Source organism: Perognathus longimembris, chromosome 1 (genome assembly GCF_023159225.1).
Source record: "Perognathus longimembris pacificus isolate PPM17 chromosome 1, ASM2315922v1, whole genome shotgun sequence".
Classification (NCBI taxonomy): Eukaryota; Metazoa; Chordata; class Mammalia; order Rodentia; family Heteromyidae; genus Perognathus; species Perognathus longimembris.
In genome coordinates, this window is record NC_063161.1 from 21060334 (window position 1) to 21085659 (window position 25326).

Below are 25326 nucleotides of genomic sequence, written 5' to 3' on the forward strand. Positions count from 1 at the left end.
AGTTCCCGAATGCAATTCTCTGTTCATAATAAAATATGCATAAGGGGGAAATATGAGTTTGGCTGGGAAAGTTTAAAATAGTGCTTCTTTGTGGCCACAGAAGAACCTCAATGTGACTTCTTGATGTTCTAAATTTGAACAGGAATGTCTTAGTGGATGGCTAAAACAAAATAGAAGTAAAATATGCCCATATGTCCAAATGAGGTAATTATTATGTGATATAATTTAGTGTCATCAAACAGATGCTAAAATACTTGCCCAAAAGGATATTAGTTTTATCACAGTAATATAGAGCTTTTCTTTCTGATTATGAGATAGGCTCAGTAGTATTTGAAAATACTTTTGGAAGTGAATAGATATTCCAACCATTTAAACTTAATGTTGGCATTCTTATTCTGTATGATATAAATGCATATTTATCTACTTCATTTGCAACTCTACCTATATATACAACTATAAGTTTAAAAAGGAAAATAGCATTAAGTAAGCAATAATGAATATTACTCTTTCAGGTTACTTTAAATAGTGAATAGTGTCAGTTATTAGAGCAATATGAAGGGAGCAATTTTTTTCTCTTCTGTTAACTGCTGATTCTTTGTTGCCAAAGGGTCAGTAATTTCTACCAAGAGTAGTGTGTGACAAGTTGTAGGTACTCCATGAATGTCCTTTGGATTACTGACTCCCAATCACAATTCTTTTCTTTTCTTTTTTTTTTTTTTTTTTTCAGATTACTCATAAGGTGACCTTGGAACTCAATTCAATTAAGGAAGAAGTCATTCAGGCCCAAAATACTTTAAAACGAAAAGAAAAAGAAGAGCAGCAACTTCTGGAGAATACGAATGAGTTAAAACAATCAATTGAACAGAAGAAAAAGCAAATTGAAGCACTCCAAGGAGAAGTTAAAATAGCTGTTTCACAGAAGGTATTGATAATTATTTTACTTTTGATAGGAAGGAAAAATTGGCAATTAAGCTAATAATATGATTAAGACATAGGATTTTACCATAGCAAATTGTACATATTTTCTAAGTTAACAGATTCTTAATTTTCTAATTTTTCTATGCTAAATGTATACTTTATATTTTACTATATGATTAAATATGTCATGATTCCCACTCACTATAGCCAGCATATAATTTAAAATTCTCTTATCAGTTATTTATCTAATACACAAATAACATTAGGCAATTTATTATTTTAATTTATTAGACAAATTTAAATTCAAAACAAATCATCTTTACTAAGGAAAGCAAAAAACAAAAAGGTTTCATATAGTATATTTAATTTTTGAGTGTGTGTGCTAGTTCTGGGGCATGAACTCAGAACTTGAGTTTTTTTGCACAAACTGGTGCTCTACCAGTTGAGCCACTGCTCTTCTTCCAGCTTTTTGGTGGTTTATTGGGAGATAAAAGAGTCTTAGACTTTCCTGCCTGGGTTGGCTTCAAACTGTGATCCTCAGATCTCAGCCACCTAAGTAGCTAGGATTGCAGGCAGAAACCCTTGCATCTGTTTTTTTTCTCCCCAAACTTTTATGTTTACTGGTAAAGCAGTTATCAAACTTTTCTATTTATTGTGTTTTCAGACTTAACTTTTTTTTTTTGGCAGTCCTGAGGCTTGAACTCTGGGTACCAAGGATTACAGGCATGATCCACTGGCTGCATTATATGATTTTTAAATTGTGACTTAAATTTTGTCTTTCTTTTTTTTTTTTGGCCAGTCCTGGGCCTTGGACTCAGGGCCTGAGCACTGTCCCTGGCTTCTTCCCGCTCAAGGCTAGCACTCTGCCACTTGAGCCACAGCGCCGCTTCTGGCCGTTTTCTGTATATGTGGTGCTGGGGAATCGAACCTAGGGCCTCGTGTATCCGAGGCAGGCACTCTTGCCACTAGGCTATATCCCCAGCCCTAAATTTTGTCTTTCTTGACTTTATGAGTATAAAGTAAGTTCCTTTTATGAAGTAGAATTTTAGAACATAAATTCAGATGAACTTGTTTTGAAAAAAGCTTACTTGTACAAGTTTCATTTTATATTTGTAATGGTTTTTATTAGTATCCTGTTTTAAATTCTTATTCATGTTTCAGACAGAGCTTGAGAGTAAACTCCAGCAGCAGTCAGCAAAGGCAGCCCAGGAACTTGCAGCAGAGAAAGAAAAAGTAGCGGTGTTAAAAACTACTTATGAAAAATGTCAGGAAAATCTAAAACAGCTTCAATCTGACTTCTATGGAAAGGAATCTGAACTTCTGGCCACAAGGCAAGATCTTAAGGTATTTAAACTATATTATGCCATAAAATTCAGCTAGTTGTTATAGGCATTCATTAGTTGATTCATATGAGCCCAATGGGCAAGGAACTGTTCATATTTTTGAATCATCATGTTTGTTTTCTGTTAAATATTATTTTCAGATTAACATGCTTTAAGAAATTAAGTTGTTTTATAGTATAACAAAATAATGATATACATAAATGTGGGCATTTTAAAGTAAGTTCTATTTGTAATAGTGAAATAATAGTTATCTATGTCAACTAGTGTATCCTAAGGATCTTGATGTTTTTATTTCAAGATAACCTCAGTGATGGGTCAATTTAGAAAATCGAAGGAAATTTTAAATACAAGCACTTGTGAAAAATGCAAGCAATCTTACTATAATTCATTAAGCAGTGCTGATTTTAGGTTTTGTTATTCGTCACCTTCATGAGATTACTGGAATGTTAAATGATTAAATTTAGGATATTATAGCCCAAACTTCACCTTAATTATCAAATAATGTTGGGTTTTGAATATAATTTTGTCAGTGATAAAATATCAAGTTTACTAAAATGAAGGATATGGAAAAGATAAACAATTTTTATATAACATTACCACTTTTCTCTAAGAGAACTGAAATATTTGTGTTTCCTTAGAGAATATTCAGCCAGTCTTTCCTCTTTTTTCTTAACCTTCCTCCCAAATACCATGCTTTCTGTTCCTTTCCTATGTCTTGGATTTTTATTTGTTTATTTAAACTGTAGAATTGTAACCATCTGTTGAAAATCAGAGTATTAAAATGTTTATTTGCATATGATGTATATATTTTATGCATAGGTTCTGGTAGGGAAGTCATTTTGGAGGAGAAAGGACTTTACTGGGTCCTGAAGGATATGTAAAATTTGAATATGCAGAATCCTGAGAAAGGGCATATTTGATAAAAGGTACTACAGTGGGAGTAAGCAAAGCTAGGACATGCTTAATGTGATGTCTCCCTGTAGTTGTGGATTGTGTATGGAATTTAGGTTAAGAAGTTCCATCTAAATTGTGAATTATTTTAACAAAGACCGTTGGATTTTAAATGGTAGAAAAAGTGAAGAGTCTAAGCAGAGTAGTAAAATGAAAAACTGTAGTTATCATGAAGGTTTAAAAAAACTTGAGTTGACTGATCTTACAAAGATTAGTTAAGAGGTAATCTGTCTTCACAGATTTGGGTAAACAGATGTGAGTTATTAAGAACTAGGGTTAAATAAAGTTAATAAAGACAGAATAGTGGGGGTGGGGAGAGGGAGAGTAAACAAAAGGTCTGAATACCTAACAGGCTGCAAGAGAAGTGAAGGAATCAATAGTAACTAATGATTTGACACAGAAGTAGATAATCAGGTAAGAGAATTTTCATAGTACCAATAGCATGCACATGCAAGAGCAAAATACCCGAATTAAGCTGGACATTGTGGTATATATTTGTGATCCCAGCATTGAGGAATCTGAGGCAGGAGAACCACAAGTCGAGGCTATCTTAGGCTACATAGTAAGAGTCTGTCTTAAAAACAACTAAACAGAAACTTAGCCAGAAAAATTAACAAAAATACATTTGTAAGGAAAAAAGAATTTAGATAGTGTTAAATTGTTGTTATTATCTCTTTTTAATAGATTGAAATGCTAGGAAGGTCTGTGGTGGAGTTTGGATTTAACCTAAGGCAGCAAGGATCTAATGAAGGGAGTTATATTGTTTTATATTTGGGGCAAATGTCAGATAGCAGAATGATAAAAAAGATTATAGAGGAACAATGCTGAAAGCAAGAGACTAGAAAGGACACTTTACAGTAGTCTAAGTGCAGGATGATGTTGATTTGGGTGTGTAATAAAAAGGATGAAGAAAATTAGGAGTTTGAGGGGTATTCATTGATAGATGGAGTTTAATGAGTATAAAAGTTCTATATAAGCACAGTTTTCATACGGATATGTCATTTACCTAGAGCTTAGTCTAATAAATGGATTTATAGCTCATAAGTCAACACTATCATGCCAAAATTATTATTACATGCATCTAGAGTGAGAAGCATAAGACCTAAGTAGGAAATTATTTTTATGAGAAAATTACTGGCGAATTTAAATGGTATTTGTAGACCAGAATAAGAGTTGGTTATCAACCATTATTTTCTTTTTGGTTCAGTGATATTTTATGATTTTATATATAAGATAGAAGGAAGTTCAGAATCTTTTGTAACTATGTCAAGGCTTTCTACTGTGGACTCCAGTAGGATGGGAGACATACTGGCCTGATTTATGCCATTAGCCCCATCTGCTGGATGGTTTATGAAATACTTGTTTTTTGATGGGATATGTCAAATTGGCTAAGTTATATGTATACATAATACAGAATTTAACTATATCTCTTTTAAATTGTTTTCCTATCTAAAATTGCCTTTTCTATAACTATATATACAATTCCCTAGTATATTTGATGTGATCTTATGATATTCCTTTATATCACCCAGCTAATATTAAAGATCAGATAAGAGTTTTAAATTGTTTCTAAAACTTCAGGAATTACCTCAGTTTTTAACCAAGTATTTTACCACATAGATATGAGAGTACATAATTTATTTTTTGTATTTTTGTATTTTTCATGATCATATTGAAGAGCATACATAAACATGCTGTCTTATGCTATGTAATGAAGCTTCTGTTAGCAACAGACCACATGTTCAGGAGTATCTCATAAGATTTCAAAGGGGCTGAAAAATTCCTATTATCTGATGTTTTTACTAAATGTTTCTATATTTAGATATATTAGGCACACAAATATACAACCATCCTGTTATAGTCCTTAATGCTTTAACATGTACAGGTTTGTACCCTGGAGGCAATAGACAATACCCTGTCGTTCAGGCATGAATTAGGCTAAACCTTGTTAAATTTTGGTTTTAACTAAATGCTTTGATGTTCACATGACAGATAGGCTATGAAGGATATCCAGAACATGTCTGTTGTTAACTGGAGAAAAGACTAGTGTTTCCCTTAATGTTTTTATTAACTGATGTTTGTTTAACTTTGTTAAAAATGACATAATAATTCGGAGGAATTGTTTTTTGTAAGTCTGTAGAAGAGAAGCTTTCTCTAGCACAGGAAGATTTGATTTCAAACAGAAATCAGATTGGAAACCAAAATAAATTGATTCAAGAATTAAAGACTGCCAAAGCTACTTTAGAGCAAGATTCAGCAAAGAAAGAACAGCAACTGAAGGAGCAGAGTAAAGCACTACAAGATATTCAGAAAGAAAAGGTACTTCATTTTTTTTTTTACTTAATCTTAGACTCCTAGAGATTCAGTGGCCTTATAGATCATCTAGTAACACCTTTTATGCAGTACTGATATCACCCTTATTTTAATAGCTCTCGTAGAAGACCCATAGAATGTACTAGAATGTTTTTGACATTGTAAGTTTTGGCTAGCAAGTACTTCTTATTCACTTCCTTGTCATGTGTGCCCAGTTTTCTTTCTTACTGCTCTTCAGAGGTTTATAAACACCACAGACTCTTACCTATTCAAGAACAAATATTTGTAGTCTTTCAACTATTTCTCCTATAATGTTATCCTCTAGATGCATGAATACAAATTAAAGAGTTTAAAATAATTCTTGTTTGTTAACTATTCTTTTTTTTTTTTTTTTTTGGCCAGTCCTGGGCCTTGGACTCAGGGCTTGAGCACTGTCCCTGGCTTCTTCCCGCTCAAGGCTAGCACTCTGCCACTTGAGCCACAGCGCCGCTTCTGGCCGTTTTCTGTATATGTGGTGCTGGGGAATCGAACCTAGGGCCTCGTGTATCCGAGGCAGACACTCTTGCCACTAGGCTATATCCCCAGCCCTGTTAACTATTCTTAAAATTAAGAATCACCTTTTACTAGAGAAACACAATTTTACATAAACTCTGCTAAATTATAAAGTTAAAAGCATTGGCATAGGGCTTGGAGATGTGGCTCTTCAGTAGAGCACCTGCCTAGCAAGTATGAGGCCTTGAGTTCAAACTCCAGTTCTACCAAAAAACCCAAAAGATTTATATGACTACCACATTAAAAATTGGTTTAAACTCTATTTAAAGAGAAATTCACGTTCTAGCAAACACTTTATTTTTTGTTTGGCTCTTGAAATTATATATTTCTACCAGATGTTTGGGTATTACTCTGAATATAATTCTTGGCATTCTTGATATATTCTGAATTATGGAATTCTTGAAATTCTCTTTAATTAAAAAATTGGGGATGTGCAAAGGTACAGATAGTGAACTAGAATGAATTAAATTTATGATTGTGCTTCAAGTTTAGGGAGTTTCTATAGAACTACAGTGTATAGTATTTAATTATGAGGGGTTATAGATCAGACACATCTTAGTTTAGTGTAAGAACTATCTCTAAATAGATCATTAAATTTTTCTTAGGGCTTTGCGTCTTTACCTGTAAAATGGAGATTGAAAAATCCTGCAATAGATATTAAATGATATAATATATAATATTCCACTTAGTACCTTGTATAAATCTAGTGATAGTGATACTAATAGGAGTTAAAAAGAATGAAATAGCATATTTTTGGCTAAATTTTATAGTGTTCTTATTTTGGCCAGACATTGTACATTTCACATTAATGATAACAATTTAATGACTTTAATGATATTACTAAGGGAAATAAGAAGAGAGGATGTGTAAATTGCTTGGTTGGCAGAAAGGGCAGAGTCAGCATTAAATAGTAGCAGCTTCTTATTCATTTTCAGTTAAATGTTTGATTTTGAAAATATTTTTTAACATTTTTTACAGTCCATGAAAGAGAAGGAGCTAGTGAATGAGAAATCTAAATTGACAGAGATAGAGGAAATTAAGTGTAGACAAGAAAAAGAAATTACTAAACTAAGCGAAGACCTCAAATCCCACAAACAAGAAAGCATAAAGGTAGGTTAATGGTTTTCTTGTCTTCCATGTCATATTATTATTCTTTAAATTTATATATAATTATACATTCAAGAAATTGAGAAAACCTACTATGTGCTAGGCAAATTATTTTATTTTTGACAGATACATTTGCCAAAGTGCTTTTGTATTCATGGTATCAACATACATGTTGAAATTGTTACTTTTGTTTTGAGATTATGAATAAGACAGAGTAACCTAAAAGTTTAGATTTCACTGAAATTCTAATCAAGAATTGATTTAGAAAATTATGTTAATAACTAACAAGCTGAACATGTACAAGAATTTAGAAGTAAGATTTTGTTTTTTGTCAGTCATGGGGCTTGAACTCAGGGACTGGGCACTATCCCTGAGCTCTCTGTTCAATACTAGTACTCTACTACTAGTTCTGGTTTTCTGGTAGTTCATTGAAGATAAGAGTCTTATGGACTTTCCTGCCCAGGTTGGCTTCTAACCGTGATCCTTAGATTGCAACCTCCTGAATAGCTAGGATTATAGACGTGAGCCACTGGTGCCCAGTTAGAAGTAAGATTTTTTTTTTAAAGGAGCATGTTTTTCAATTATTTTTCTTTTATTTTTATTTTTATTGTAAAGGTGATGTACGAGGGGTTGCAGTTACATAAGTCAGGTAATGAGTACATTTGTTTTTGAACAGTGTCACCTCTTCCCTCGTTTTCTCCCAGTTTTTCTCTCCTGACTCCCTTCCCCCACAACTTGTATAGTTCATTTTCAACACAGTGTCTAGTGAGTATTACTGCTAATTAGTTCACCCTTTTCCCCACCATTTTTGTGCTTCTCCTTGCCTTCCCCAAGTCAGATAAACTTATATACAAGACAAACGGTATGTATTTTTCAATTATTTTTCTTCAAATCCTTTAATAATGTCTGATTTTTTTTAACATTTTATCCCTTAGAAGCATGTATAAAGAGGCAATTGAAGAAACTAGTCCTCATTTGTCTTACAAATATTATCTAATCTCTTAGAGAAAGGTTAGATTCTCTCTTGATAACTCCTAAGTGTATCACCATATTTACTATTTTCCATCCTAAATTATTTTGTGTTCTTTTATTCCTCTAACATGAGACTTCCTTAAGGCAGAAAATATATAATTTATTATGTCCTCAGAATCTACCAATATACAATGACTAAATAATCATCAGTAAATACTTGTTATGTAAGAAAGGAAAAGTAGGAGGCAGAGATTTTCCCATATAATATACTCAAAACGTGCATGCCATGTTTCACCTGAATCAAATGATTAGTGAGCAGGAATTAAATAATCTGGTCTCTTTTAATCAGTTGTTTGAAATACTAAATTTGAATCCAAGGATATAAAACTCAATGTATCTGTTGTGGTAACTTTTAAATATTTACTATTTGTGGTTTTATTTTGGCCTTTTTCAACAGGAGGTAACAAATCTCAAGGATGCCAAACAGCTTTTGATTCAGCAGAAATTAGAACTTCAAGGAAAAGTCGACTCTCTGAAGGCAACTCTTGAACAGGAGAAAAAAAAACAGCAGATGTTAAAAGAGCAGGTGAAAAGGGAAGAAGATGAGCTGAAGAAAGAATTTATTGAGAAAGAAGCTAAATTGGTCAGTGAGTAGTTAGTGCTTTCACTTATGCTTTGTAATAGAACTTTATGAGCTTTTTTTTTTTTTTTTGCCAGTTCCTGGGCCTTGGACTCAGGGCCTGAGCACTGTCCCTGGCTTCTTTTTGCTCAAGGCTAGCACTCTGCCACTTGAGCCACAGCGCCACTTCTGGCCATTTTCTGTATACGTGGTGCTGGGGAATCGAACCTAGGGCTTCATGTATTTTAGGCAAGCACTCTTGCCACTAGGCCATATTCCCAACCCCTGTAATAGAACTTTAAACCAGTCCATTGAAAGGAGTGTTATCCCCTGAAGTTACAATTGTCATTAAAAAAAAAAACCCAAAACATTTTATGTTTAAAGGGAAGGAATCTGTTCTGCTTAAATAGTTGACATGATTGGAAATATTTTATTCCTTAATTATATCCTGGTTTATAGAAGTAAAAATCAATTAAAGTACAATTTTAAGACACTTTCAAAGCCAGAAACAAACCTATAACTATATATATTGAGGTAAGTAGTGTGAAAGTTAATCAGGTTAAACTCATTTGTTTTGATCAAAATGAATGCTGATACAGAGTAACCAACTTTTATTTAGAATTACAGTGATCAGGGTCTGTTTTTCTTACCTTACAATGGACATGCCAAATGGGAAGCATCTGGCTTCCTTTACTGAACTGACTCCAAATATTCCCAGATAAGTTGACTGTTAAGTGTTTTAGTTGAAGAATTGTCATTTAAAGTTCAAACAGTGATTTGAAGGGCTTGTTTTTTGGTGGGTAGAAACTGAAGGTTGAATGGAAAGACAATGGAAAGCTGGAAATACCAGCTCTTAAGAACTTCTTGTTGTGTTAACCCTGCATATCTTCCTTTGTTGTGGAAGGAAAAAAAAAGAATTTCAAGTTGTGTTACATTCCTTAAGTTATAAGAAGCTTAATAATCATCATTTCTACATTATGGTGTTTGAGTCTATTTAAGTTAAAACACACTGTTTGCAGAGTCTGTTTGATTAGTGTATGATGAAACAGTATTTTCAATATTTTAATAGGAAACTGTATACTGAAGAAACAGGATTTTCAGTATTTTGAATTCAATAACTTACATATTTTATACTCTTTTTGTAATAACCTCCACCCTTTTTCTTTTCTCAGCATTCTGAAATAAAAGAAAAAGAAGTAGGAATGAAGAAACATGAAGAAAATGAGGCTAAACTTACCATGCAGATCACAGCATTAAATGAGAACTTAGGCACTGTAAAGAAGGAGTGGCAGTCTAGTCAACGGAGAGTTAGTGAGCTTGAGAAACAAACGGATGATTTACGGGGTGAAATAGCAGTCCTAGAAGCAACGGTTCAGAATAATCAAGATGAAAGAAGAGCACTACTGGAAAGGTGATTGATGCCTAGGAAAATTAGTTTATACCTATTGTAAATGATAAAACGATTATCATATTCCACAGTTTTAAAATAGAGGAAGAATTGAGAAAATTGTGTAGCTCCTGAAGGTATGTAAGTAGCCATTTAAAAATTAACCTATAAAACAATTAGATATTTGAAATTAATGATGTAAAATTATTAAAGTAGTAAAGTAGTAAAATTATTGAAGTATTATTCTACAGGGTTTTTAATGGTAAAAAAATTACTTTTGTAATCTATTCCAGGTGTCTTAAAGGAGAGGGTGAAATCGAAAAGCTTCAGACCAAAGTACTAGAATTGCAAAGAAAGCTGGACAATACAACTGCTGCGGTCCAGGAGCTTGGCAGAGAAAACCAGTCTCTCCAGGTAAGCCACCATGATGTAAGACCATTCCTTAGCCTAGCAATGACCTCTTGGTGAGCATTGCTTTTTCATCTTTTAGTACAGACTACCAGGGCTAAGAGTATAGCTCAGTGGTAGAGTGGTTGCTCAGCATATTCAAAGCCCTGGGTTCCACCCTAGCACCACAAAATGAACACAACAGCAGCAGCAACAAAAACAGCTCATGTTTAATAATTACTTTCAAATAGCTACTGTTGGGATAGTGGTATTACAGATTTTGTGGGTATTTAAATAAAAATGATATAAAGAATTTGATTCAGAGATCTGAAGAATTAATTTGGGAGCTGTGTCATTCATGCATTTTTAATAGAGAGAAAGAATTATAAAATTCAGGAATACCAAGAAACATATAAGTCATTACATTAAGGACGTAATCTTAGTGTACACTCAGAATCCCAAGAGATGATTGATCATTAAGCTTAGAGTGAAATCACCAAAGGCTCAAAATTACCAATGCCCTTGAGAACTAATTTTTTTGCCATTTCAGATTTATAATTATTTTTGAAAATAGAAGTTGACCAAAGTATTTCTAATTCATAAAGTTTTATTCCATGTTGCATAGTCAAAATTTTGTAAATATCGGACATAAATTAGGAATAATGTATCATTTTTTAACATGTGAATACTATAATATATTAAAACTTTTTTAATAGATCAAACATACCCAAGCACTGAACAGAAAGTGGGCGGAGGACAATGAAGTACAAAACTGCATGGCCTGTGGGAAAGGCTTCTCGGTCACTGTGAGACGGGTAATGCTTTTGTTCCTAGAGCTGTGGTTATGCATTTAGTTGGTGTTTTCACTATCAAAATCATTCTGCACTTCAAAGATTTTAAAAAATTGTTCTATTTATTGATAAAATTGGTAGCCAAACTTCATACAGTATAGTTTCTGGATAGCATATGTGTTTGAATTTTAGTTTTACTTCTATTTATTTTTTTCTTAATGAATTGATCTCTGGAATATTCATTTTATAAACTAGCACACCAGTATTTAACTTGTCTTTTAATCACTGGATTTCTTTAAAAGAAGGAAAAACAGGTAGAAAATATGTTTTGATTAATACTATCATGTTTATAAATTCCAACTGAAGACATTATTCCTGAAACTTTTGGCAAATGGGAATAGATTTTGTATATTGTGGTGTGATTTATACTTTTAAAAGGTCTTCTAACCTGTTTTGTGACTTTCATGCTAAAAAGACATAAAATACTAAGACTATTTGACAAATACAAAGTGTTCAATTTAAATTAACATAATGAAGTTAAATACCAAAGTAATCACTGGGCAATTAGCACTCACAGTGTAGTTTGACATATTCATGTTGTGTTATAATACTTTTGGTGATTGTTAATTTTTGTATTTACAGCATCACTGCCGGCAGTGTGGAAATATCTTCTGTGCTGAGTGTTCAGCCAAAAATGCCTTAACTCCTTCTTCCAAGAAGCCTGTTCGTGTCTGTGATGCATGTTTCAATGACTTGCAAGGATAATGGGATATCAGAACTTCAGAGTACTATGACACATTAGATTTTTAATAAATGTGTTTCAAAACAATCTTGGACTACTCTTTGATTTGGACTTGACCAAATTAGAATTTGTATATTTCGGAATGTTATCAGTATCAAGTACAACTCTTCTATTTTTGTGAGACATGGGTTTATCTTTCGTTATTTTTTCCATTTAACTCTTTGGGACAGCTTTCATGCCAAGTTCAGAATTAACCAATGAAATGTAAATAAACTTTGGGCAGAAAATAGCAATGTATTTTTTTAAATATAATTTCATTGTTCACCAATGATTAATTCAATCCTATAGCTTACTACTTTCTTCATCTACAAAAATGTATGTGGATGTTATTAGTTGTTGCTGTTTTGTTGCACCCTAGCACATTAATTGCATTGAATCTTTTCTTTGTAGAGTCATGCACAGGACTGTGATTCTCACTATTTTCTCTAATATATACGTCTCTGGCTTAGTTACATTGTTATGAATTTACTCCTTGGATGTTTGAAATACAGTTTATGTTAAAATGTGTATTAACCATGAATTGAAACATGGTTATTGTTTTAATGGTATTGATTAAATTCTTAAGTAGATGCTGTGAAAATCTCTGTATAATCAGTTTTCTTACTTTATTGTAATACTTGGATTGTATTTCAGAGATTAGGGTTAATTCTTTTTCTTTTCTTTTTATTGTCAGTTTCATTTGTAAATTACCATATACTTTCTTCAAAAATCCTATAAAACTTCCTACCTTTAGTTGAAAGCTAAAAGAAATTGTATAATGGTCCTACTGCCATTTTCTTATAAATGGAAAGTCTTCTTCATATTATACCCTCATTTTGACTTCTCAACATCTTTAGGAATGTTTATTTTTATACATTTACTTTTGTTTGTTTGTTGTTTCTGAGACTGGGTCTTAAACTCAGGGCCTCAAAATGTCAGTTGGCTCCTTTCATTCACAGCTGGCACTCTACCACTTAAGCCACACTTCCACTCTTGCTTTTTGCTGGTTATTTGAAGGTTACAGTCACTTGGATTTGTCTGGACCAGGCTAGGTCCAAACTTTGGAATCACATGGTGATTCTCAGATGTCAGTCTCTAAGGCTGTAGGTGTGAGCCACCAGCAACAGTCATTACTTTTTTCTTTATTTGATTTAATCTTCAAAAGCATAGCTCAGCTTCCTTGTAATTGTTTTGTTATTTTTTACTTTGAAGCTACTAATTGATAATTCTATACTCTTCCCTATGGAAACAAAACATTAATGGTAAGAAAACATTAGATATTCTAATTTATATTTTCTTCTAGTAAAGAATGTTTGAAGTTGTAAAATTAACTCAAATGTTTCTGAGCTACAGTTCCATGTTAACAGGGAAATATTTTAACTTTGCAAAAAAAAATAACTGTTCATTTACCTTTACCATTAATAAACAGTATCACCGAAAACAGATACACTGCAGGAACCCCAAATTTGCAATAAAAATGGAAATAGAATAACTAAGCACCTTAAGGATAAGTTGTAAGCTGAATAATGGAACTAAGCTTCATTTTTCCAGTCATATTAATTCAGGAATTTGGAAAATTTCTGAATGTAGAAGTCATTAACACTTGTATATTGTGTTCCTGAAAGAGAAATGTAAAGTTACACACTCATTTAGTGTGTTTATTTAATAAAATAGCAGAGGATGACAGTATTTTATTTACAATAAATTATTAGGTATACTTATAAATATTCTGAAAGGAAATTATATGTTTATGCCATACATAAAGCATATTTTAAAAAAGATATGGACAGATATTGTTTATTAAGAACAGTTTAGGAAAACTCTGTTGTCAGTATCTTTTAAGTTCATAGACTTGGACAAACAGTATATTCTTGATCATATATAATGATGAAATGCAATGGCACTATTAAAGATAAGTTCTCTAATACAAACTGAGCTATTTATGCATTTTGTATACTTGTAAGTCCTTTCAAATATTGTTGATTCTATACTTTTGCACATAAATAACCTAATCGTGTTGGGAAAACACAGATATTAATGGCACCAACTATTTTTCAAGATAGTAAAACTTTGAGAATTCTAGTTTAGAATGTTTACTTCATCTCCTATTTGGATATACTGCAAACCTTCTGGTTCCAACCCCACTCTTCTCAACATTCACCAAAAAAGGTGTGAGAAAAACCAGTAAAACCTTGTGTGTTTAGGTGAATATTTTGTTCTCATAGGTCTCAAATAATTTACTTATCATAGGTTACTGTGCTGATAATACTAGTGAAGCCAGTTTTGCTATTAACTCTGATTTAATGTGTTTTGAGAAAAAGTAAAGGTTTTATGTTCACTTTTACTTAAAAAATCCTCTTCAAGTTCTTTTTGACTTTACATTTTAGTTATTTGCTGGTACTATTGTCTTGTCAGATTGGGCTATACTGCAAAATATATTAGCATCAAGTTAGCACAGAAACGTTAGTTAAAATCAGGTTTTGGTGGATTTGTGTTTTAGTAGAAGGCAAAGCTACTGGTATAGAATTCGTTCCTTCTTACAAAAAGATAAAGAGGGAAACAAACACAAAAACCTCAATGCAGTGTACAAACAACATTTTGTTCAACTACCTCTGAAAGTAGAATTAGTGTTTAATAGTTTCATTACAGTAATGTTAAATAGTAACTGCCAAATTTATTTTCCCATCTCTTAAGTCTTTATGATTATTTTATGTAGTTTTAAGATCTTTAAAGCCACTTTTTAAACTTTAAATTTGTATAAAAAATTTAGCTTTTAAGTGGAGAACAATCTGTGATCATATATTTTGATATTCATGACCTGTTTTGACTATAGCAGGTTTTTTTTGTTGTTGTTGTTAAATGCACTTTGGCAGTAAAAACCATGGATGATTTGATCCATAAGATTTTAATGTGCCATCAATTTAGTATTATTTCTAGACATGAGCTTGATGAATGAAAATCTGTAATTTACTGTGTCTTAATTGCCCTTTGCCTGAATTTTAAAGATCACTTTGTTACTGTTGCAGATGTAAATGTTGTGCATATAAAAGCTAAGTAAAATTGTATAAAATAGAATTGGAAATCACTAAGATTTTTCTGTGTAGAAATAATGAACTTATTGTAACATGAACCAGTTGTGTGTATGACATTTTATCCTTCCTCAAACTGGATCATATACCCATAGCTCTGTATATATTCTTGCATGAATATTTTTTTCGTTTAGTTTTGGCTTCATAATTTGTATTGCGTTTATTACTTGTGATCATGTAGTTGTGCCTTATTTTGTGAGTTTGGCTCAGTAAATACTGTAATTTCTAACCTCTGATTAGAAGGTTATTGGTTATAAATATAACTGATGAATTAATTACAAGACAGCATTTAAATATGTATAAAGAAAAAAATGGAAGGATCCTTACTGAATTGTTTTTTATAATATGTTAAAGATGATATTAAAACATTTCTTTGTAGTAGATGTTATTCTATGACTACAAATTATTTTGTCTGTTTAAAAAGAGAGAAAATCAGATGCCAGTGGGTCATGCCTATAGTCCTTCTCAGGAGATTGAAATCTGAAAATCATGGTTTGAAGCCAGCCATAGGAAGGAAAGACAATGAGACTCACCTCCAATAAACCACCAAAAGCCAAAGTGGAGCTGTGGCTCAAGTGGTAGACTGCCATCCTTGAGCCAAAGAGCTCAGCAATAGAGCCCAACCCCTGAGTTCAAGCACTAGAACTGGCACAAAAAAAAAAAAAAAAGAGATGGGGGGGGGCACAAAAGAGGGAGGGAGAGAGCAAGTGGAGAGGAGAAAATATTAACAATATTGTACTAATTTACAGAATATTAAGATTTTGCACTAGATGTGCAGAGTGGTTGTGTTTTAATATTGTCAAATTTAGGTAGAAACTAACTTCTTTATCTAGGAAATGTTGTTTTTGAGGGTCTTGCTCTGTGGCTCAAACTGGTGTTGAACTTGTTATTCTCCTGACTTAGATTCCAAAGTACTGAGATCACTGGGCACATGTCCTATCAAGACTGGTTAAAGGGGCTGGGGATATGGCCTAGTGGCAAGAGTGCTTGCCTCATATACATGAGGCCCTGGGTTCAATTCCCCAGCACCACATATACAGAAAATGGCCAGAGGTGGCGCTGTGGTTCAAGTGGTAGAGTGCTAGCCTTGAGCCAAAAGAAGCCAGGGACAGTGCTCAGGCCCTGAATCCAAGCCCCAGGACTGGCAAAAAAAAAAAGATTGGTTAAAGAGAAATTACTTGTGTTCATTTGCTCAAGACAGCTCCTTTTCACTCAAGATTGTGGGGGACTTAACAAAACTAAAAATGAAAAAAATATTTTAATTCCAAATGACCACTTAAAGACACTTTTGTTGTTATTTTTGAGACACAGTCTTACTAAATACTTCAGGCTGCCTGGAACTTGTTAGATATGCCAGGCTGCCTTGAACTCTTGATCCTCTTGTCCTTTCCCCCAACTGCTAGGATTACAGGTATATGTGCCACCACTAAAGATACATTTGGGGTGGTGGTGCAGTTTTTAAACTCAGAGCCTTAATGGCAAGCACTTAAGCTATGCCACCAGTTTTTTGTTGTTTTGTTTAGTTTTCAAATAGGATCTCTTGGGCTGGCCTTACACTACACTGCCATCTTCCTACCTCTGCCACTTGGCAGTAGCTGGAATTAGAGGCATCCACCACCACACCTGACCTAAAGGTACATTTTTTTTGAAGGCCCAATATAATATTGGTTTTTCTGTTCCCCACCCCACCCCCATTTAGGCACTAGGGCTCCAGATTTCTCACCCCTCCCATTTTATTCTAAAGAATTTCCTTCTGAAGAGTTTAATGCGCATACATCGTCTTGCATATAGTATTAAATGTGAGACTTACAGAGCTCAAATTTTTATATGTGGCATGTTCTTGAACTATTTTATAGCTTTTATGTTAGTCTTTCCTTTTAATGAGATTCAAAGAAAAGTTCTCCCTACATACATATATTGTGTGTATGTGTGTATGTGTGTGTCTATTACCTAGCCCTAACTTCATTTTCTTCCTACTTTGATTTATAGATTAAAAACTCTTAAAAGATGATTCTTAATTTTTTAAATAAAAGTAATTATTTTAGCTATTTTTCATAATTCCTACCTTGCACAAATCTCTTTTCTTCTCTTGGACATGTTTTCCTTCAATCCCATGTAGATACCATCCCTAGGAACTTACTTGGAAACTGTTCTCTGCCTTTCCCCCTCTATTCTTAAAAAGTTACTGCTTTCTAGATTGTCCTTTTATTTTCTCTTGTTTGTAATAAATGTCTGACCTGACTTTAAAGAGACTTGACTCTTCTTCTAATAGTACCTGCCCTTGCACAACAGTCTTGCGGTATTTCAGTATACTTGTTTGTGCTCCTTTCTTTGTTGGTGATGTTTATGGCCTCCTGAAAGAATTACCATGCACCCAACTCCCTCAAATGTATCCTCTCTGCCCTGTTTCTTAAAATTTGGTTTGCAGCCAAATTTGATAAGTTTGTTTCTTGTCCTTCAGGAATTGCAAAAGGCACAGACTGAAACTGAAGTTTATGGGCTCCTATTTGATATGTCCTGCGCGCACACACACCACTCAAACCTAATAAAATGCATATTTTTACAAATATAATCATTTCAAAAATGAAGTTAAGACTTTGGGGCATAGCTCAAGCTGACTAGTGATTGCCTAGCAAGCCTAAGATCCCGAGTTCAAACCCCAGTACCATACAAACAATATTAAGAGATAGACACTACCATTTATTTAAGCATCTCCTATGTAAAAATATTAAGTAGATGGGGTATTTTTCTTGATGTAATTTAGTCTTTGAGGTTTTCCACTTTGAAATTAGAATATTACAACTATACTATAGCTAAGTAAACAGGTAGTTGGATAATAAGAACTTAAAAACTATGAAAATGTAGACCTTATTTATTACTTTAACATATTAAAAGGGCAGTCAAACTTACATCAAAATTATCATTGTGTTTGAAGTAGGACTATAAAGCAGTCAGATTGATTTACAAGCAGTAAGAAAATGGTTTTAATTATTTTATAAATGTATTGAGTAATAAGTTAGAGTTTATATTGGACAGACACAGTGGGCATTGCTTTCCTTCTCATGCTCCATTTAGCTCATTTGCCCTTTACAAGTTATATTAGCACCATTCTTCTTGTGTCTTTTACAGATCTGAAACATTGAGGATAGCCTGGATATCAATATGTACTTATCAACAAGTTCCCCAGAGTTCAAATATGGATTTTCTGGCTGAAATTCTCAAATTCTAGAGTACCTTCCAAATGCATATTTCCTTCCAGCCCATCACGAGGTAAGTGTTAGGAAAGTTCATGTGAAAGAATACCTTAAGTCCTAACCTCTAAAAAAGCATACTACTTAGTTTAGGTGCCTAAATTTCAGAGGATTCTGCAGATAATGTGAATAAAGATATTTTCTTGGTTTCCTGGCTTTTCTTGAAGCCAGAGATGGCTGCTGCTATTTGTGCTATCCATGTTTTCTGTTGAAAAGAAAAAGAAATAAAAATCCATATATAAATGCAAATTAGAATTTTGAATTGATTTTTTTTTTACAGATTTGGTTTACTGTTTCCCATATTCTATTGGTTTTGTCATTAAGTTGGAGACTAACAAAACATTTGCATATGTTTTCCATTTTCTTATAGCTAATATAGATACCTCTCATCATATAGAGAAATGCAAATGGATTAAATGAATAGTTTCTTAATGGGAGCTCAAAAATTTGAATTCAGTCATAATGTCCAGTGAATACCTATGAAATTAAGAAAATTGAAAGGAGGAATTGGGTTAGGAGGGAGAGGGAGAATGTTGAAAGGGTGACATCAGTCAAAATGCATTGTATTCATAAACTGATGTGTTGAATGGAAACTACTTTGTACAACTACTTAAAATATAATTTAAAAGAGTCACCATTAAAAAACCCACTTTCAAATTATATTCTCACAACTTATTTTTCTAATTTAAAAATAATTTGAAAGTTGAATTTCTGAATTCACATTAAGAAACAAAGATCTTAGACAGGGATGTAATTTGAAAAGTACTCCGAGGAAAGGATCTAGGAAACTGAGTTAAGAATAACACAAGCAAGTCTGGTAGCACATGCTTATAATCCTACTACCACTTAGGACCCTGAGGCAGGAAGATAGCATGTTCAAGACTGTACTAGACTACATAGCAAGATCCTATCTCAAAACATAAAGTAAAACCAAAAACAATAATGCAGTATTACTGAAATGCAATTAATAATTGCCTTTTTCATCTAGCTATATTGTTGCTATGATTGAAGACTACTGTAGGAAAGACAAAAATAGAAACTTCTAAGATAGAGAAATAGGGTCAAGCAGCTGCTTTTCTCTAAAATTGTAAAGATAATGGCATCTTTTCAAAGACTGAAGAACAGATTTGACCCTGGCTCATTACTATACTGCGCTTTCCTTGAAGCTGTTAACATTGTGGAAAGTGTAGCATCTTTTTAATTATGAAATCAAAGCAATTTTCCTTTTCTTTCCTACAGAAACTGCAGAATTCAGAGAGGTAGCACTTGACTTTCTGCAGCAGGAAACAAATGAGAGGCCAGCAAGTGTAGGGAAGTTGTCAGTACCCAGTTTTGTAGCAGGATGTGGACTACATATCTTACTCCCTTTCCAGAAGCTGCCCCAGAAAGTATGCAAAACGTTGCGGTTGGACACTACTTAGGAGGCTTGGAGTTTCTTTCCTTAGGGAATCTCTGAAGAACTAAATACCTACAAAATTAAGATACATACTTTGATGTTTTCCGTTTGGGCTTGTAATAAGTATGCTGCTATACACTGTCGATATCTGTTTTCATGTTGTATAAGAAAAGCATGCCTCAGCCCAAAGACTAGAAAAACAACATTACAGAGACAAAAAGTTAAATCACCTTATATGAAATAAAAACATTTTTCTAGAATAAGAACCTGGGTTTGTTTTATATTTTGGTTTTTCTTTTTGTTCTAATGAGGGTAAGAATTTTATGTAGATTATCAAGAAAAAGTTCAGATTCAAAGCCTTTAAGACTCTACTACTATGTTGAAACAGCTCATTTAGTGTAAAAAGCCTGTCCTCTTTAGCTACTGATGTCTGTCTGAGGATGGAGAAATTGTACCTGAAGCACTGGTTGGGAAAAGTAGGCTTCTCATACACACAGTGGGTTATGTGTATGTATGTTAAAATGTAGACAATGAGAATGTAGAAAAGGATGTAATTATTTGCTGTTGCTTATCACCTCTTTTTAATTGTTTGCTATTATTTTAAACAAGTTTATCACAAGGCTTATAATAAATTAAGATGTAGTGTTAAAATATAAAGCCACCTGGAAGCTTCACAATAGGCCAAGAAAAACTAAAAAAGTGGACTCAAATAACATCAAGTGTGAAACCAAACCAAAAAAATGCATAGTTTTTGTGTTTGCCAAAAAAAATAGTCTGTTTGATTATTTTTTAGCTGGTCTCAAAGAATTGACAGAATATATTAGGAGAGCAGGTTCCTTTTTTAAAAACATAGCAGAGATCTGAAAATGGAAGCCTGTTCCTTGAATTATTAAATAAAATTCTGCTGCTTTCACTGTTTGCTAATGTTTAGAAACAAATCAGGGTCATCTCCTGGTCATAGCACAACCTTTAGGCAAGAGGACGACAATAAAGGATTGTTTCTCACACTTCACTATCATTGTTACTGATGAAGTTTGTGAATTTAATTCAGGCCTAAGTGAACCAGGTTAGTTTCTTGTCAGAATCAAAGTGAATGTAAGACTTTTATTTGCCTAATTGTAAGAATGATTCAAGTATCATAGATTACTCTCACTAGTCTAAACCTCACTTGCCCTAAATTCTATTACAGCAAAGTCTGCCTGAGTCAGTTCATAAAATCCTATCTTGTTTGTCTAGGATGAAATCTACTAAAATGACTTTCTAGAAAAAAATATTTTACTATGTTTCTTACATTCCCTGATTTTTTTCCCCTTATAAATTTCCTACAGTAAATGAGGCTCCAAAGATCCTGTTGTTCTTGGCTGGTGTTTGGAATGTATTTTCCTCAAAAATTAAAGTTGCAATTCCAGTTGGAATACTTCATTAAGATTATAATAGGTACAAGGCCTTGTTATGGCTGAGCTTGAAAAGTACAGCAAGGAAGAGAATAGTCATAATATAGTAAGAATTAGTAGGAAAAGCTCTCCCTCCCCCCCTGATTTTCTACTATAATAACATTGTTTTTAGACATTTGCTATGTACCGGCCCTGTGCTGTTAATTTCCCTGTTTTGTGTCACTAAAACTGCGCAGCAACTGTATAAGTTAGGTGTGCTAACTTCCACTTGCAAATGAGGAACCAGGAACTAGAAGTGGCTTAATTTTTTCAAGGTCATGCACTCAAACTATGGCTATAGTTCGAAATGATCTTTTTGTGTCTCAATATCCAGTCTTTCTTTGTCTCCTTTTGCCCTTGTACACTCTATAACTACTTTGCCTCATATTTTATATTTGAACTGTCAAAATACAGATCAGAGGAACAAGAAAGACATTTTCAATAAAAAAACACATGTAACTTACAAATTAGAAGTGATAAAAGTATAGTGTTTTAGAAATCTATTGCATGCATTGCCTTCAGAAAAGGAATAGAGGAGAAAACTCCCCACATACTTCTCACAGTAATGCAGTCATGGCAGATTTCACCAAAAGTATAGCTCTTAGCACTGCCTAGGCTGGAATTAAACTGGCCCCTTATCTAGGTTGCTTCCTCTCTCCTGCTGGGAGTTAGGGTCTTCCTTAATTCAGGAAGTTTGACTCTTTAATCACTTTTATATACCACATAGGAACACAGTTTTGTCTTTTATGAAGACTTAGGGTTCATGTCCTGTTACCAAAAATGTCCAGCATAAAACTGTGATGACAAATGGAGGAGCTGAATGATGGGAGAGGCACATACCTGACACATGGAGTGGATCAATGTTCTTGACCACCAATCTGTCTAATGGGATGGGCTGATCGAGTACCATGCATGAACCACCCTCTTTTATAACACTTTGTAGCTCTGGAGTAAGTGAAGGGCATATCAAACTAGAGTCTGTGCCTATAAGTTTCTGATATTAAAAAGAAAAACAGTGTAAGATACACAAAGCAAATATTTTTATTCATTCTTAAGCAAACCAATTCTTAGAAGTAAGTCTGCTGACATCTGGTTTACTATGAAAATAATTTTTCTGAAAGCATGGTATTTAAAGCAAAGTGCTTCTGATCACGTTTAATTACCTAAATATATAATGATTGACATCTATAATTGAGTAACATCTTTTTACTTTTTTGGTTGCATGGGGGTTTGAATTCAAGTCCTAGCGCTTATTGGGCAGATTACTACTGAGCTGTACATCCAACCCTTTTATGCAGTGGTTATTTTTGACCTTTTTTGGGGAGGGCGGGGGGAGTCTGGGCCAGCACTTGCACCATATTCTATCTATTTTAAGCTTCTTTCATAGCTGGGACAATAATGATGCCCAAGTTCTTTCTGTTGAGATGAAGTCTCACAGACCTTTTTGTCTGAACTGGTCTCTTAACTGTGGTCCTCCTAATCTCAGCCTGTCACATAACTAGCATGGCAGGTGTGCAACACTGTTCTTAATTAAAGGGTGAGAAAAGATCTTGTGTGGATACTCTGGTTGACCTCAGGCTACTATCCTCATGATTTTAGCTATCCTTGTAGCTAAGATGACAACTACGAGCCACCAACATCCCATCTATGGGAACCATTTTAATCATCACATCACTGGGAAGATTTTCACTCTCAGTATTTTAGTCTCCAGTGTTAAATTTGGAGAATGATATCGGGGAGCTTCATATTGGCCAACTCTATATGTGGGATCTAATGTAGAACTGCAAATAGATTCTATGTTCTAGAATATGTAAATAAGATGTTGATTTTTTTTTTTCCATTCCTGGGGCTTGGACTCAGGGCCTGAGCACTTTCCCTGGCTTCTTTGTGCTCAAGGCTAGCACTCTACCACTTGAGCCACAGTGCCCCTCCCAGTTTTTTCTCATTATGTGGTGCTGAGGAATAGAACCCAGGGCTTCGTGCATGTTAGACAAGCACTCTACTACTAAGCCACATTCCCAGCCCTGAAATTTTTTTTAAAAGGGTATTAAAGATTGCATTTGTGTGATATGCATTGAAATAAAGCAGCAAAGGGAAATGTAAACGAGTAATATTCCTTACTTTGAGGTGAAGAGTGAAGTATGAAACCAGAACTTATAAGATGACAAATCTTGTGCTCTGATTTGTGCAACTCTAAAATTAAAGTAGGCTGTACAGGCATCAAGGTTTCTGAAGGAATAAAATTTTCTAGAAATTGGCTTCTAGAGACATGTTAGTCTGAATATCTTAAAATAGGAAGCCATACAAATTTTGAAATATGACTTTCAATATTTTCCAGCACTCACTTCATTCTCAATCATCCAGCTATGTAGAGACTGACCAGTGAGGGTCTATTTTATTGCTTAAAGCTTGTTGAATTATTTAGCTCAACTAAGCAACAAGTTGTCTAGAGGCTTAGTTTATTAAAAGACAAGATACTTAGATTTACGATATTATCTGTGTAAGACTTGACTTTTGGTAAAGGAATGAATGGAAGAAACAATACTAGATGTCTCTGATGCTTTTAATACACATTGTAGTTCCATCTATGAGCGCAGGGGTCTGTGAACCTTAGAGGAGTTGCCCTGCTTTATACTAAATTTGATAGAAAGCTGTTTGTGGACTTTATGGGTAATAAAAATGAAGACAGGAGGCTGGAGTCATGGTTCACCATTATTATCACCAACTACAACAGGGCTGCACATGGTGGTCGAAGCTTATAATCCTAGCTACTGAGAAATCAGATTGGTAGGATCACAGTTTGAAAACAGCCAAAGCCAAAAGTTAATGAGGCCCCCATTTTTATCAACAAGCTGGACATGGTGCTATATACTTGTGATTGTAGGAGGATAGTGACCTACGGCTGGATGTGGGCAAAAATATGAGATGCAAAAATTTATTGGAGACTACCTTTTAAAAAAAGCAACAAAACAACTAAAAGCAAGAAGACCTCAAGGCTGGGTTTGGTAGGGCACTTGCCTAGCAAGTGTTAGGCCTTAAGTTCAACCCTTGTAGTACTGGGGGTGGGGTGGGGGGAAGACCATCCACAACAGTAATAAAGGTAACGAAGAGTTCGTATTCTCTTTAGAGATTTGTGACTGTAGCCCCAAGTTAACTCATTTCGTCTGTGATGCCAGCTACGTTCCTGTTCAGCTTCTGAAGTTTTTGTACAGGTAACAGCCCCCACGTCATTATTTCTCAGGAAAGGTGAGAGTTTTCAAGTCAGAGTGAATGGTGTATCCCACTTTTTCACACTGGCTGGAGCCCTTTTCAGCTCTCCCTGTGGTGGCTAGCATGGGTTCCAATGCTAATGAGTTAGGGCATGGTATCTGAGATTCACCTTGAAAGTACACAGACTACCTTGCTCTAAAATTGTACAATTCCTTTGGCATACTTAAGAAATATGATTTGTTTATTTTATTTTTTAGAGTGTGAGATTCAGTTTGACATGGAAGAACACTGTAGTTTTAACAGGAAAATATGCTTAAACTCATTTAGAAACATTAGAAATATCATTTTACCTTTTTGTTACGCTTAGTTTTCGTAATCAGGAGGAAATCATCAAAGAGAAACAGATAAGCATCTAGGAATCTTGTACTTTCTGAGGAAAGATAGACAAGGTAAAAATGCAGACTTCAAATAGTAAGCAGATCCTTAAAGAAAAAACCTCAAAGAACCTCTTACAAAACAGAATGGTTTTGTAGCTTAGGTAGTTTCAGGAAGGCTGCCTGTTGTTGATGTGGAGTTGATTTTTTTCCCAAAGTACAAACTTGATCACAGGCCCAGATTTCAATTTAAAAGATATTGTATTTGTGATATATTCCTGAATGGATGGAAGGTAACTATTATAGTATTTGTAATTGTTTCAACTAAGCCTAGGGAAAATACATCAGGGAATTGAACGTGCAGAATTTTGGCCCCTTCACGCATTTCTCTTGATGGTCTTTGACAATAATGCACATTTATCAGAAAAAAGGCATTTTGTCATTTCTGTGCA

General features: G+C 33.9%; 2 protein-coding genes across 9 annotated transcripts in view; one reads left to right on the plus strand and one right to left on the minus strand.

The window, feature by feature from the left end:
• Eea1 (early endosome antigen 1) overlaps positions 1–15593 on the plus strand; it is a 93246-nt gene extending 77653 nt beyond the window's left edge. For both annotated transcript variants that reach the window (XM_048358338.1, XM_048358339.1), the window contains 9 exons: positions 728–922; positions 2080–2262; positions 5346–5531; positions 7056–7187; positions 8614–8799; positions 9948–10186; positions 10456–10576; positions 11266–11364; positions 11983–15593. In XM_048358338.1, the coding sequence (XP_048214295.1) occupies positions 728–922; positions 2080–2262; positions 5346–5531; positions 7056–7187; positions 8614–8799; positions 9948–10186; positions 10456–10576; positions 11266–11364; positions 11983–12105 (1464 nt within the window). In that variant the 3' untranslated portion in view covers positions 12106–15593. The remainder of the gene's footprint in view (positions 1–727; positions 923–2079; positions 2263–5345; positions 5532–7055; positions 7188–8613; positions 8800–9947; positions 10187–10455; positions 10577–11265; positions 11365–11982) is intronic.
• A 2473-nt stretch (positions 15594–18066) lies between these two features.
• Positions 18067–25326, minus strand: part of Plekhg7 (pleckstrin homology and RhoGEF domain containing G7) — a 46070-nt gene continuing 38810 nt past the window's right edge. For all 7 annotated transcript variants that reach the window (XM_048358343.1, XM_048358342.1, XM_048358344.1 and 4 more), the window contains 4 exons: positions 24851–24930; positions 22131–22284; positions 19951–20048; positions 18067–18666 (listed from right to left, as the gene is read on the minus strand). In XM_048358343.1, the coding sequence (XP_048214300.1) occupies positions 18559–18666; positions 19951–20048; positions 22131–22284; positions 24851–24930 (440 nt within the window). In that variant the 3' untranslated portion in view covers positions 18067–18558. The remainder of the gene's footprint in view (positions 18667–19950; positions 20049–22130; positions 22285–24850; positions 24931–25326) is intronic.